This window comes from Dicentrarchus labrax, unplaced genomic scaffold, assembly GCF_905237075.1.
Source record: "Dicentrarchus labrax unplaced genomic scaffold, dlabrax2021, whole genome shotgun sequence".
NCBI lineage: Eukaryota > Metazoa > Chordata > Actinopteri > Moronidae > Dicentrarchus > Dicentrarchus labrax.
In genome coordinates, this window is record NW_026136704.1 from 9,345,943 (window position 1) to 9,361,066 (window position 15,124).

The 15,124-nt window shown below is 40.4% G+C and overlaps 1 protein-coding gene across 1 annotated transcript; it reads left to right on the forward strand.

Moving 5' to 3' along the window:
- The first annotated feature begins 7,722 nt into the window (after positions 1 to 7,722).
- Positions 7,723 to 9,666, forward strand: foxl2a (forkhead box L2a). The gene has a single exon (XM_051397294.1). The coding sequence runs from the start codon at positions 7,959 to 7,961 to the stop codon at positions 8,877 to 8,879; it is 921 nt and encodes a 306-aa protein (XP_051253254.1). The 5' UTR covers positions 7,723 to 7,958; the 3' UTR covers positions 8,880 to 9,666.
- Positions 9,667 to 15,124: the final 5,458 nt, after the last annotated feature.

Below are 15,124 nucleotides of genomic sequence, written 5' to 3' on the forward strand. Positions count from 1 at the left end.
CTCGAACATCATCTCTAAGCATTTGCAGCATCATGTGCAACCAGGGCCAAATTCAAAATGAAGAGTCTCTCATTGACTCAAAGTCCCTTTTTGATACTCAATCTTTTTCACAGCAGTCATTTTGACATGAAATAATAATTAGAATCATTGGTGACACCTGTGTTTACCCTACTGTTTCATGTCAAAATGGCTGCTATGAAAAAGGTCCATTGTTTAGTTTGTTTGTAGTCATTTATTGCACGGTTTCTTCCCTGATGTTTGCATTTTCATCACCAAGTCATTATGTCAAAACCATGAACTCAATATATAAAATAGATTTTTACTTGGTGTCATGAAGTCTGTTATGGGTATGTACGTTATGGATATGTACGTCCATAGGTTAGGTTTGACCAACATGTGTACATGTGGCAGCATATTAAGTTGTAATGCATGGGAGCCATCTCTTACAGCGGCTTCTGTTGCACCAATCAGTAAGACTGTCATTAGCAAAGTAGCATATCATTGACCCTGAGCATATTTAATGAATAATAAAGAGATGGAGAGATAAAGGAGCAACACAGGAACAATATAGAACACTGATGAGAGAGAGAGAAAACAAGTAGAAAGACCGTAATGGACAGCTGGTGTTCACTGGAGACTGTCTGGCTACCCGTTGCTCTCTTTCCATGCAGCGATTAGATAACATCTCTTACCTTATTCACTGCAACCCACATACACTCTGCTCTATTGTACACGGGTAGGCTGGCATGTTAAGGGAAAGGAAGAATAACCTTGCCTGGTTCCCCTAACAACAGTGTGGTTAAAAGGGAGGCTGTAGAATGTAAAAGAAAGAGAAACAGAAAGAGCGACACATGTGTATTGAGCATTTCTTGTATTTTGGCACAAGCTATGTTCAAGGATGGGCCTGAATTGGCCATTTAAAAATACAAAAGTGCAAGTGTCAGAAAAGGGTTGTGGGGCTTTAAAGGATGCCCAATACTGAAAAGGTTTAGAAGTTAAGATGAAATGAAACTAGGAAAAAGTGGAACAGGGCATGAAAGTGGTTACTATAATAGACGTGTCATAGAAAAGAGCCACATTGACAGGTAACACATCCACCATGTCCAATATCATTCCTCACCGGGCTAACACACAGACCACCAAAGCAGAGTACAACCCCTAGCACAGTATATGCAGTACACCTCTGCTGTTCTGCACCATTAACACACACTGTCCTCACATGCAGCTCAACTGTAAAGGTCACTCAATTCACCTCTGATTCCTCTCCATCTTTCAACTGCAGGATCCCCTACCTATATAAAGGAAGTGTGTGATGTGCACACATCCATAGATGCATTCATACAGCTAGACGTGCACATGTGTGAGAGAGTACATGAGTGGTTCACAAGCCCAGTGTTTGAATGTTCTCCTCCCGTTCCTTGTCAGGCCCACACTTTGATCTGTCTTCAGGGTGTCAGCTGGCAGCCATGTTTGTTTGCCCAGCGAGGTAGGCTACCTGTGTAATTACCTCTAACGAAGTGACTTGTTTTGATTTGGCTTGAAATCTAATCCCCAGCCGGGATGAAGATGTGGAAATGGGTTTGAGGTTACTTGGGGATTTTAAAGTGTGAGTCTGGCTGTGGCTGTAACTAGTTAAGCTGTTTCAGTGGTGAGAAAAGGTTTGGCTGGTGAGTTCTGAGGAAGTTTATTTTGTGAGGAGGAGAATTTTTTGGCTTAGTGTTTGTACTTTTCTTCATATCCACCCAGAGCTTCAATAATCACCAGCTCACCTTCTTCTCTTTACTCTCCCCTTGTCTCTCGCTTTACCTCTCACGTAAATATTTGCACAAACACACACACAAAAAATCTACTTGTTGACTCAAAAGCTTTCCATCAGCTCAACACACATACTTCTGCTCGTATGAATCATTTAAGGCCTGGCAGCAGTTCAAGAAAACCTCAAAGAGAAGAGTGTTGGCAGGAGGCTGCAGCACTTCACCTCTCCATAAAGGTTAGCAAGAACACAATGTGGCTCTCCTCTGCTCTGTACTCCTCACCGCCGTCCTTACTCTGACTTATCCTATGCAATCGTTCTGTGGTCTTTTTCTTCTGCCTGCTTTCTTCTTTTGCTTGTCTATTACTTCCCATACTCCTTTCATTTCCTCTGTTATTGCACTTGCAAAAATATGAATGTGCACCTTTTATTTCTGCATACACTCACATGATACTATATTTCTATTTTTCACTTAATGCAAAAAAGGGCTCATGCAATTGCATCCAGTATCTGACTGATAAATGTCTGCCCAAAGTGAAATATGCAAATTAAAGTATTTTGTTGTTGTTTTTCGGAAGAGTTATCTGTGATATGGTATATGAGAATAATTCAGAAACGGTCTCTGAATTGAGAACTGAACTGAATTGAGGCCATCTTTACTTTTTGATGGACTAAGTGCATGTCACAGGAGTTACTGTGGAAGGCCATAGAGCTTCCCATAGGCTTCCTGCAGCCGATAAGAAACGTAAACACACCGGGCCACCAGAAAAAACACGTCACCCTCTGCACTGGAGCTAATGAAGGACGATGGTAGGGGGAGAGATGCGGGGGGTTTACTCTCACACAATGATCTGAGTGTTTGAAGGAGAGGGGCTGGACTGTACAAAGTAAGGAAGTGTCCTTCATACACCACCCGCCGAGCATCCCCCTTAATAAGAAATTTTTTCTTATGAGAGCACATCCATATACACACAACACCTCAAAAGTGAGACCATGTGTGCATATGCATATGTGTTTATGTCCCCCATCCGCATCCCTCCCTGAACCTTAATCCATGCGGGCGGGGATGTAAAGGAGATGGGTGGAATCTGGTGGTCAGTGTTTATTTGCTCTATCTCTCTCTTCTTTCGGAGAGGAACAAGAGCCATGTTGGAGACGCTGCATGAGGGCTGAGGGTACATCCTTCTTCTCCCTCTTCACCTCATCCCTCTATTCCCCCCCATCTTCCATCTCTTCCTGCACCTCATAAGGATTCCATTGAGAAGCCAATGTCTTGTTGATGTTTAATCATGCAGGCAAGTCAGATGCAAATGAACCAGAGACCAACCCAGGGAGATCAAACTGGGACAACCAGTGAGAGATGTGTGCTCCCACAGCCTGTCCAGGGCAGATGCACCAGTGCTTATGGACTCAAGATGAAACAATAAAGCATTAGTTTGAACACTTATATGTGCGAATGATTGCAATCAACACACATTAACTCAGACCTCATATCTTAGGTGTGTCTATCTATCTTTACATCTTTACCTATCTATACATACAGGTGAGGAAAAAATACAGTAAAAGACCAATTCAGGCAGCTTGACACTTCTGTAAATTTAAATGATAAATATATTGAGTTTGGTGACCATAATAATTCCATTTAGATGTTAAGTTCATTTCAGTTTATTTTTTGCAATACTTTCACTTCAATATATTAACTTCTCCCACTGAAAAGATAACATTCAGCTACTAATGTTTCTGTCAAATAAATACTATTAATCAGCTATAGCTATATCAGAGGATGTGTGTTATTACAAAGGACCGTACAAGTATCCTCGTGATACAAAACAATTATTTTGTAACAAGACTTCAAACAGCAGCGGTTCCCTCAAAAACTGTCATAAACTGTTATAATAAAAACAGAAAAAAAGACAATGATCTTTAATAATAATTGTGGCGAGTTCTCGCCATAAAGAAGTTAAAATAATGCAACTAATACTACCACTAATAGCCTGCTACTGCTACTTACCATTACTAGGACTACTACTACTACTACTACTAATAATAATAATAATAATAATAATAATAATAATAACACGATTATTATTAGTTAATTACAAGTATTTTCTACTGTAATTATTTCATTATTAATTATTATTAATTGTTTATTATAACAGTGGTTATTGTTATGATGACGATTACATCATTATATAGTATAATAGAGCATTGCATTTATTGTTAATAATAATAATAATAATAATAATAATAATAATAATAATAGATCATTAAAATACAAATTGTAAGTTTCTGACCAGTTATTATACCAGTGAAGGCTGACTGAAGTTCCTCCAGCCCGGGTGGTTGTGCTCCGGTCCCGACCTGACCCGGCGGATCCGTCCGCTGCATTCCACCCGCACGCGCTATCATAAACATCCTAGTCCCAGATCTGCGAGGGCAGGAAGTGCGCGAGGACAGGAATTCCACTCTTTCAAATTACATTACGGCTCTTTGCAATGATGGCTCTTCAGTTTACCACGCGCACACCGCGCCTATGAGCCTATGTCAAATAAAAGACACGGTAGGCGCGAGACAAATGTCACAGCTAAACGGGTTCTTTTACAATTTCTATCGTCATTTTTCTCGACACCCAGTTCCCAGTCCTGCAGTCGCTCTTTGGGCTGTTTGGGTTGATAGTGCTGCAACCTGTGATCATGGCAACAGATAAGTCTTATCACTAAACATGTAGGCTACGGCCTGGTGTTTCATGTAGGCCCGTGACACATGAACCTACATGTTACGTGGATGCGAATACATTTTTCGGATGTTTCAGTGGTTGTGGAAGTGTGTGTCTGAGTGTGTGGGGCGGCATGCTGGATCTTTTTATTGCAGCGTTTATTCCAGAGGTGTTGAAAGACTTTTAGAGGATGTATATTTATCTAAGAAGAAAACACGGTCTCTTCTCTCTCTGTGATAGCCTTCTCACTCACTGGAGAGCATGCCGCCGTCTCACGCAGCCCAAAATAGCATAGCTACACTTTATATCTAGGAGTAACAACGCGTTTTGACAGGATACACAGTGGTGTCCAAATTACAATTAAATTAAATATGTCTTATTCTTATTATAATTATTCTTATTCTTATTATTATTATATAGGCCTATATTATTGTTGTTATTTATTTTTCTTTTTTTAACGTAATTTCATGTCGTTTAATGTCGAGTTTGTCCTATAGGCTTCATGACTGCATTTTAAAAATGGTCTGAGAGGCCCAGGCCTATAGGCTAAGGCTCAACATTTTCCCAATGTTTTTTTTGTTTTGTTTTTTAATGTCAGAAGATGTCAGTGGAAAACGTATCAATGCCGATTCGATCATAATGGGGGAAAAAATCATAAATTGTCAGAATTTTGAGAAACCATGTGTGAAAAGTAAACTTTAGATGCAAAGCACATTTCCACCTGCGTCCATATTCCACTGAGCAAATGATGGTATCTTAGCATACGATGTAGCCATAAGTTAGGCCTACCTTTTTACTGTTATTAATTGTGTTTGTTTGTTTGTTTACATATTTATTTATCGTCTACTACAGTCCCTGTCTATGAAAACAGGCTATACTATCAAATTAACATTCCTCAGCGACTCTCTGCAGCCTCCGAGCAGTTCAAGTTTCAGGGTCCTTGTTTTGTTTACGGATTGTGGACACGCTAGTTTTCAGCGTTGTTGTGACGTGACGCGCGTGACCGGGGAAGGTTACAGGTAATGGTGGTTGGGTGGTGTGTGTGTGTGTGGGGGGGGACTAAAACACTAAAACACTACAAGACTTTAACCTGAGGAGACTATGTCAGGTGTCAAGTAAGCAGCCTGCTACAGAGAGAATAATATTTATAGTCGAACTAGCTACAGCAGCAGCGGTGCTCCGTCGTCCTTCAGGTGAAATACATGTTAATCAGTCGAGTTTGTGAGGACAGCTAGCAGCATTATCATGAAACATCGTCTAGTTTATTAACGTTATATATCGAGTATTTAGACTAGTACACAATAGCCTGTCTGATATATATATAACCAGGGTTTTAGAGTAAACTGCACGCACAGGGATATTTCCCAGTGGTAGCCTATTTTTTACTCTGGGGGAAATGTATGGCTACATCTTTTTTTTTAAGCATTTAGCATTTTAGCCTATAATAGTGTTTCCAGGGTGATCTACGGGGACCACCATGGGGTCTTTGAAGGGGCTAGTGGTCCTCTGCCTAATGAGAAATAGCATTATTTCACTGTCTTATAATTAAAAGGAAATTATTAGCAGCTCATCTATTGAATGATACGCATTTCTACTGTAGCCTATGGTATTGGGAACAAGTTGACTTTCATTTTCCATCTTCATATTTTTATATTTATTTCAAAGATTTTAGTAGTTCATTGCAAATGCTCAAACACATTTAAAGAAAACGTTAGGCTACTCTGTAAGGTCTTCCCTCCGAGGTTTGTTGGGTGATTCCTTCTTCTATTTTCGTTTGAGTGCAGAACCAGGGAAGACGAGAAGACCACAGACTTTCTCTGGAACAATAAAAGAAGACTAAACAACTCCCGAAATCATGAGGTAAAGCTAAACACATAGGGCTACAGGACAAAGGGGCTCTCTTTTGTGGTTTCTGCTTCATTTTGACCAACTTAAAAACCACCACCATATTTGAGTGGATTTGGAGTTTTTGTATAAATGAACAGTAAATAGGCTTCCTTTCTCTAAATTACATTTTTTTTAACTAAAAGAAAAGACAAACTCGAGGCCTGTCCAACTAAGTTAACCAAATGTCATTTTCCACACTGCTGTCCTGTCAGAAATAAACAGACTAACCGTTAATAAATATTATCATAGCCTACATTTTTGGTTAAAAAGTATTTTTTTAACCATTTTATCGATCTGCAAATTGATAACTAGATCGATCTCCTTTTGTGTTATTTGATAGCTGTATTAATTAACAGATTGAATGATGTAATGTTTTAACTAAGCCAAACACTTGCAAAGCAGAGGCATAATAGCGGTGTGGAGATTATCGGGAAATGCTCTCCGTCTTAAACATGTGAAAAAGACATTGAAACAAGAAATAACATCGCGCTGTAACGCTTGAAACTGTGAGTCTGTGGTAATTGCACGTTGAGAGATGGTTGGCTCTCACCGCGGTTCAGCTGCTGCGGCCAGGCTGCAGACTGGGTGCAGGGTGATGACACACATGCCAATGCTGTTCCACCTGCACAGACTCCCAGAGCACGGAAATACACTCCCAGAGAAAGCCGAGGGGACCCTCATGGGTGGCCAGAGAAATGTATACCTCTTCGTGCACTTCGCTTTCAGTGTGAGCTAATTAAGCAGCTCTATCTATCCAGATTTTCTTAGAGCCGTGGACACGCAGCCGTTTGCGAATGGGCATGTCTGAGTTCAGCCTCCGTTTGGCAGAGCTTGGTCAAATATATCTGGCTATATGGTGTCACTAAAGTTGAATTAGAAAACAAATCATTAGAAATAAATAGAATTTTCTTGAAACAAGTGTAGGATATGTCTAGTAAATCCGTGTACACACACATTTAATTAATTTATTGATTGATTTATTCTTTCTTTCTTTCTTTTCTGATACGCGTGGTTACTTTCTAACCCACAAGAGCGAAGCAAAAGTGAAACATCTTTAATTTCCTTTTATGCAGTTGAATTTAGAGAAATGGGATATGGCTTTAACACATTTCTGACATATTATGAGCATTAGACATCCATGCACATTATATTACAGTTTAAGATCTGTGATAAAAACGAATTTCAACATGTGAAGAAGAGCTCATTATTTTTCATTCACTACCACCGGAGGCGGAACTCAAATACGCACTAATCACGACGCACTACGTCGCTCCATGGAGAGCATTGGAGCAAAAATCAGTGGGCCTGAAAAAAAAAAAAGAGGAAAGGGCTGGGCTTACTGACTCGCAAAACACAACTTGGGTTGCGCCTCCATCAGAAACCAGTTTAGAAAAATCCCCGTTGAAGAGAGAGGAGAGTCTGGTGCATGCTACGGAGCAGCAAAATAAAGATTTATCTGTGCGCAGTTTGGAAGACAACGTCCTATTTGCGGGACATCTTGAGGTTCTGCAACGCATCATTTTGCGCATCGAAGTTGCAAGCGACATTAAAAGGTTTGCTTTTCGGCATTTGGACTGGACTTGTTTTGTTTTGGTGTGCGCAATGATGGCCACTTACCAAAACCCGGAGGATGACGCGATGGCTCTAATGATCCACGACACCAACACGACCAAGGAGAAAGAGCGACCCAAAGAGGAGCCGGTCCAGGATAAAGTCCCGGAGAAGCCGGATCCGTCCCAGAAACCACCGTACTCCTATGTCGCTCTCATTGCCATGGCCATCCGGGAGAGCTCGGAGAAGCGTCTCACTCTGTCCGGTATTTACCAGTATATAATCAGCAAATTTCCCTTCTATGAGAAAAATAAAAAAGGTTGGCAGAACAGTATCAGACACAACCTGAGTCTCAACGAATGCTTCATTAAAGTTCCACGGGAGGGCGGCGGGGAGAGAAAAGGGAATTACTGGACACTCGACCCAGCCTGTGAGGACATGTTTGAGAAGGGGAACTACAGGAGACGCCGCAGGATGAAGCGGCCGTTCAGACCTCCACCGACTCACTTCCAGCCGGGGAAGTCCTTATTCGGAGGAGACGGCTATGGCTACCTGTCCCCACCCAAGTACCTGCAATCTAGCTTCATGAACAACTCTTGGTCGCTAGGCCAGCCGCCCACACCAATGTCCTACACATCCTGTCAGATGGCCAGCGGCAACGTGAGTCCAGTGAACGTGAAGGGGTTGTCAGCCCCTTCATCTTATAACCCTTACTCCCGGGTGCAGAGCATGGCGCTCCCCAGCATGGTGAACTCTTACAACGGCATGAGTCACCATCACCATCCAGCGCATCCCCACCATGCCCAGCAGCTGAGCCCGGCCACCGCGGCACCACCTCCGGTCTCCTCCAGTAACGGAGCGGGCCTTCAGTTCGCGTGCTCCCGCCAGCCCGCGGAGCTCTCGATGATGCACTGCTCTTACTGGGAACACGAGACCAAACACTCGGCGTTACACACGAGGATTGATATTTAAAGTTTACCAAATGGTCTGTGTAAAATGAGGACTCTGAGAGTGAGAGTTAATTCCTGTGATTTCAAAACAGAACCAAGAGTATTTTTGAAGAGACCATTCTGACGAGCTGTTCAGGTCCATATGGGGAGGTATGCGCGAGTTGATGTGGAGAAAGTTTTTACAAAATGGAATCGGGAGGTAAAGAAGTCATCAGGACACATCAGGTAGCACAACTTCTGGGAGCCATTTCGTGCGCCTGTATTACACTCGGACTGATGGCCATAACTTGGTATTGTAATCATAATTGTGCCTATGAAAAGCTTCTCCTTTTCACGGGGATAGACATTGCTGACGTTGCTTCAGCTGTTTGTTATTGGTATGCGTAATGATTTCTCTCAACTTTACGCACGGCTCATTGCCAGATGAAACGTGAACATAAGATTCCCTAATTAAGTCAGAGCTTTAATATGTAATTGATCACTGAGCGAGGCCTGCACGGTGAAACCTCACCTCTTATCATGGACTTTGTTGGGTTAAAAGGTGAAAGTGTGGGTAGAGATCCATTAGACAGCCAAAAAATACAATTCAGGGTTTTTCATTTTTCTTGATCCCATATGTGTGTATGATATAATGTCCAATATGGCGCCAGCCAGTGCCAGGTTTTGTTAATCTTTCTGATTATTATTTTTTATAAACGTGATTAGCTATATTGTCTCATTCATGTTGGGGCCATGTTTCATTTTAATTAGCACTTTTCCCTCTTTTCTAGGTTTGTGAATTTCTTAATAAACTTGTATTTCTTAAAGTATTACAGTGGTCATGAAGTAATCTGTTGTATGCTTTAGGCTGTGATAACCACTGTTGGCACTAGACAAACAGCGATCAACAATAAACAACTCTGTGATGGTAACGCGTAAAAGTACAATATTGTTAACATACAGTACTTTTTACAGTTTGTACCACGGACGTAATAATCTTAGAGAAACCATTGTGCAGGGTTATGAGATTTGGCTCTGCACTAATTCCACAGTTTACCGCGTGAAATGTCTGATATTCAGGCACAATGTTTCTTAGAATTTTACTAGGCCTCAGTCGTTCACTATTTATCGTAATTTATGCACACATTAAGGGACAATATATCCTACTAGTGTGACCAAAAATAAATACATAGAGAACTTCTCATATGTGTCTAATAATAATAATAATAATAATAATAATAATAATAATAACAATAATAATAATAATTTACAGTGTCATTGATATTTTGTGTCCCCCAGCGAATGATGTCTGAGCTGTTGTGTATATCTTTAAGCTGTTACTGCACAACTGCTCTACAAACAGCATGCAAAAGCCTTTGCATCATTCATATCTAAGTATTTTGTGTTTCCCTAAGACAGATAGGCTTTTCTCTATGTAATATTAAATAATAATAATTTGCATTTCATATAATTCACAAATTATCCCGTGTCAGTAAAAAAAAATGCATACAAGGAGGCTATGACCGTCTTCGGGTATTTTTTATATATTTTTTTTCTTTCTGACGGCTCAATTCCAAGCACGGCAAATGAACCGAAAACACCCACACACACGATGAAATGCAAGGATTTTCACCTTCAGTTTTATATGTCCTTTGCGTTGGATGTGTGAGCAATAACTTTTTTCCTACATATACTTTTAAGTCCTACTCTAACAACAGCAAATCCACAGAAACAACAAGAATAATAATATTACCAGCAACAATAATAATAACCTTCAATATCATGGTGAATTTGCCAGGGTTTTATAGTATTCATTTAACTCTAGATGTTACCTATGAGGGCTGCCAATGAGAAAAACAATAATGTTAATGCAGTTCACTGATCGACTAAATAATACAGAACCATTTAGGAAATAAGGTCAACAAAGACAGGAAGCGTAATAAAAAAATCGGCAACGCAAAGTCGTGTTACAGGCGGTTATAATGAGGCTGCAAAATGTGACCTCACACTCCCATGTTGTCCTATTCGAGTCATTTGCTAAAAGGTTGGTGTTTGCTGACAGAAAACCTCTGGAGAATGAAAGAATAAAATTCAGACAGACAGCTCCTCCTTCATAGCTGTGTTTTAGTGTGAGACACGTTCCCGTGAGCCCCAGAGGAGCGTCCCGTCCGAGGGCCAACTAACCTCCCGTCCGAGGGCCAACTAACCTCTTGATAAAACAGACATGTTGAGGAGTGAAACGCCTCAATACACCGACTGATCTTATATTATCACAACGCATCCATGTATTGTCATCTGGTTTTGACTGTTACATTTAAGGGGTGTATCACTAACACGTTGTTTTGATAGAACACCACAGTTATCCTGCACACTGAAATATTATTTTAAAAGCTTGCCAATTACGGAATATTACTCCGTAAACATGTAATAGCTCATTGTAAATTAGATTGTGGGATCAGCCTTCAAAGATCCGCTATTTGGCGCCGGAGTTCACGCTGAAGCCCAAAACAGTCCAGGGTCTCCCGCCTGGAGGTGTATCCACACATTCACCTTAATCCACCCTCTGTGTTTCACAGCGACTGTCAAACACACGCTCCCCATCCAAATAATAAATTGAAAGAAAAAACTGAAAGAACACACACCCTTGCATATCAATGACCCAATGAATTAATAAATGACGATATAACATTTGTAGATGGTAGTGGCATATTAATGCCGTTTGTATTTTCAGAATCACATTAACTCTTGTAATAGCTTTACTGCTGTTATTAGTACGTTCTGGGTTAAATAATTAGTGAAGGGCTACTTGGACATTAAACACAATTTCAAAGGTTTCTGGAGTTGCGATATTATAAACTGGATTTTTATATTAGATTTTTAATTTAGAGATTTCTACGTTTAACTTTAAAACGCATTCAGATGGCGGCAATATAAATGCAACGAGCAAAAAAAGACTAACAAAAATAAAATAAATTATTTATAATTTGTAAATAATATTGGCTATATGAAATTTATCATCGGGCTAAATGTTTTTGGTGTGTAATTCAGTTGACCTGCTTTTATGTGGAAAGAAAAACTACTTTTTAAGTTCTTTTAAAAAAAGTCTAAAACGTCACAAAGTTCAAAAGGTTGTTTCAGCAAAAATAAAATATTCATTATTCATCTTTAAACGGCTAATTCCATTTTTTTCAACATAAAATTAGTCCTGCCTTTTTCCCACGCGTTATTCACAGTTGCTGAAGTCCATATCAAACTGTATATTTTGGTACCTTTAAGTCAGACATGCAACAGGCGCGTGGGCCTTTGCTGACTAGTTTTCAATGTAGCCTATTTGTATATATTTTTAAGTTAAATAAGAGATGCATTACAGGAACTCAATGAGACAACATTTCAGCCAATCACCTATAGACTGCATAAAGCTATAATCACACTGCTAAAATGTATTATTGTATTATGGTCTAAATAGTCGGCCTAAGCGCCTTCTTCTGTGGATCAACAACCGTGGTCCCAGTCGGAGAAGCACTGACACTTGTCCATCCTCCTGTGTGCAGTGGGAGCGTCGATGCGAGGCTGAAATGTAGCTGTGTACATTCTCTGCTTCCTCACATTAATGTTTTGTAAACAATAAGGAGATAAGGGCGCATTTGAAAGGCAAGTGTATTCTAAACATTCTCCCAAAAATAATAAATACACGTGTTTTACAAGAAATTATGTTTCGGCCAGTGTAACTAACCTTTACATAAACTACACAGGCAGAGATGGATTTAATGGAAATAAAGTTCTAATTGATTTAAAAGTAGGCTAGGTGTTGCAATACATCAGTTTACACAGAATACATCAATATAACAGGGTTTATTTGTTTATTTGTGTGTGTGTGTGTGTGTGTGTGTGTGTGTGTGTGTGTGTGTGTTTTTAGACAAAGAGAAAAGACTCACTCAAAGAATCTGACTTTAGTGATGTAGTCTCAGGAATATATGATTTCCCTTATTACCATTTGCCTACCTGATACCACAGTTGGGACTACATTTAGGCTAATACATGGTTCAGCGGTAGATTTTCCCGTTTAATTGTTTTCTCTTTAGTCCTGTGTTTGTCGGAAAAAGTAGGCTGTGAGTACACCAGCTGTTAGTCCCATGTTACACTCTCCTATACCTCTGCAACACAAGCCTAAATACACACACACATATGGCGTTAACATTTTTTTATTTTTTATTTTTGTCAAATTTGGAGCCTTACACCTCCACTGTAAAGGCGATCAACTATGAATGTGGACTCGGGCGCGGCAGGTGTGCATTTGCGCAGAAAGGTTGACAGTTCAGCCGGGCGGCCGGGAACAATGGGCCTGCATACAGGATGTCTCAGGGGCTGAGAGAGATAAGGCCAGCCGAGGTTCATGGCTCCAACACAGGCCTCCTTTCAAATATAGTCTTCATTTACACTGATTGTAAGTCAGCAGATCAACGGCTGAGGCAGCCTGGAGGCGACTGTTGTTGTTTCGTTTATCAAATATATTCTACCTTGGGTGGTTATAATATTTACTGCTGACAACATTAATCAAATGAGTAGTATGGTAAATAAGTTCTTATATATACTTAAAATAATTAATTTCACATCTGCCAGGCAGACTGCATTAAAGATAATTTGCAGAAATAGCAGTTGTTGGCATACATGCCTGCATGATTTAGGTTGGGGCGTAGCCTACATTTATAGAGTTTATCATGGTTGTGAGTTATACCTTAAACAAAAACTTAACCATATATGGAAATTATAGGCTTATTGTCCATACTTTAACGTAATAACCTCATAATAAGTGTAGCATTGGATGTCGTGCAACAATAACAGCAGGACCAACAATAACTGCAGCTTTTATCACACTTAGCCTATATGCATTGCTGTACACCTACTAAAGGCCATGTGTGAGCTGTATAGGTGAGAAATATCTGTTTCTGTTAATTCTCCATTATTTCTGCAGGAGGTGAAAAGGTTTAGCGCAATGTGCGGTTTTGCTTTCACGCGTCTTTTCCGCCGAGCGCGCACTGAATAACCGTGATTGTATCCTTTGTTGTGCTCTCAGAGATGACAGATTATAATCAACAAGACGAATGAGGTCAACTCATTGTAGAAGCAACACATTTGACCCTCGCTTCTTCCCCGTCTCTCTCTCTCACACACACACACACACACACACACACACACACATCAGACACACATAGCCTACACAGCAGCGTACCTGGACTCGTTCCGGGTATGACAGCTTACATGCTCGACGGGGCACCGGCGATGCGACCCGGCCAGTCAAGTCACACGCAGGTTGCAGGTTTCCCAATGCCTGCACACAATTGAATTCCTGGCATTCTCGCTAATGTTTGAGATTGAAGAGCAACAGTTTCCACTTAGAAGCGTCGCACATCACCCCAAACCCATTGAAAAGCAGAGTGGGGGTCACCACTGTTTGGTATACATCTGCTCCAAACAGGAAAATATGCAAAGATTTGATTCGCAGAAAATCCGGCAATTGTTCCAATCACCATGAGTTTTTTTTTCTTTCTCTCTTGTTGGAGCAGAAATACTCGACGTTTCACTCTGTCCGCTGCATAACTCCTATTTCTATGATATTACTCAATATAGAGCTGTTTGTTTTCAGAACGCCTCCTCTGGTGAATCTCCAATGTAATCAACTTGTCACAGTGATCTACGTGATGTTTTCAGTGACTGCTGATTTCTATCTCAATGACAACCTCGCGAGACAATAGATTACATGTAATAATTCTTTAATAAGCCAAAATAATTACAATAGAGTGTGTTGATTAGACTGCCACTGTTTATAAATAGGAACCGTGCATTTGTTAACTGGACCTCTGGTCAACAGAGGTTCATCAAATGTCTAGAAATACAGTGTCTATAAATACACACCAATGTCATCTATTCAAGGAAAAGACACACTGCCATCTATTCACAGAGAAAAATCATCACGCACTGACCTGTGTTTACCCTCCAGCCCACAGGGCCACTGAAATGTCACATACTAAATAGTCTGTGCAAATGAGGGGGGGTCACACCTTCAGAGGAGAAGTACTGGATGCTAATAAAGAGGGTTTACATTAGGCTACATACAATTATTGCACTCTGGAGACTGTCTAAAATGCAAATATTAATTTTCTACACTCTTGTTAATGATAAATCCTCTGGTCCAGGAAAAGAAACTTCATCCAGGATCTCCCTTCACCAATCTTTTTATAATGGGATATCACCTCCAAGCAGAAACTGCTTATGTGCCAGCAGACCTGT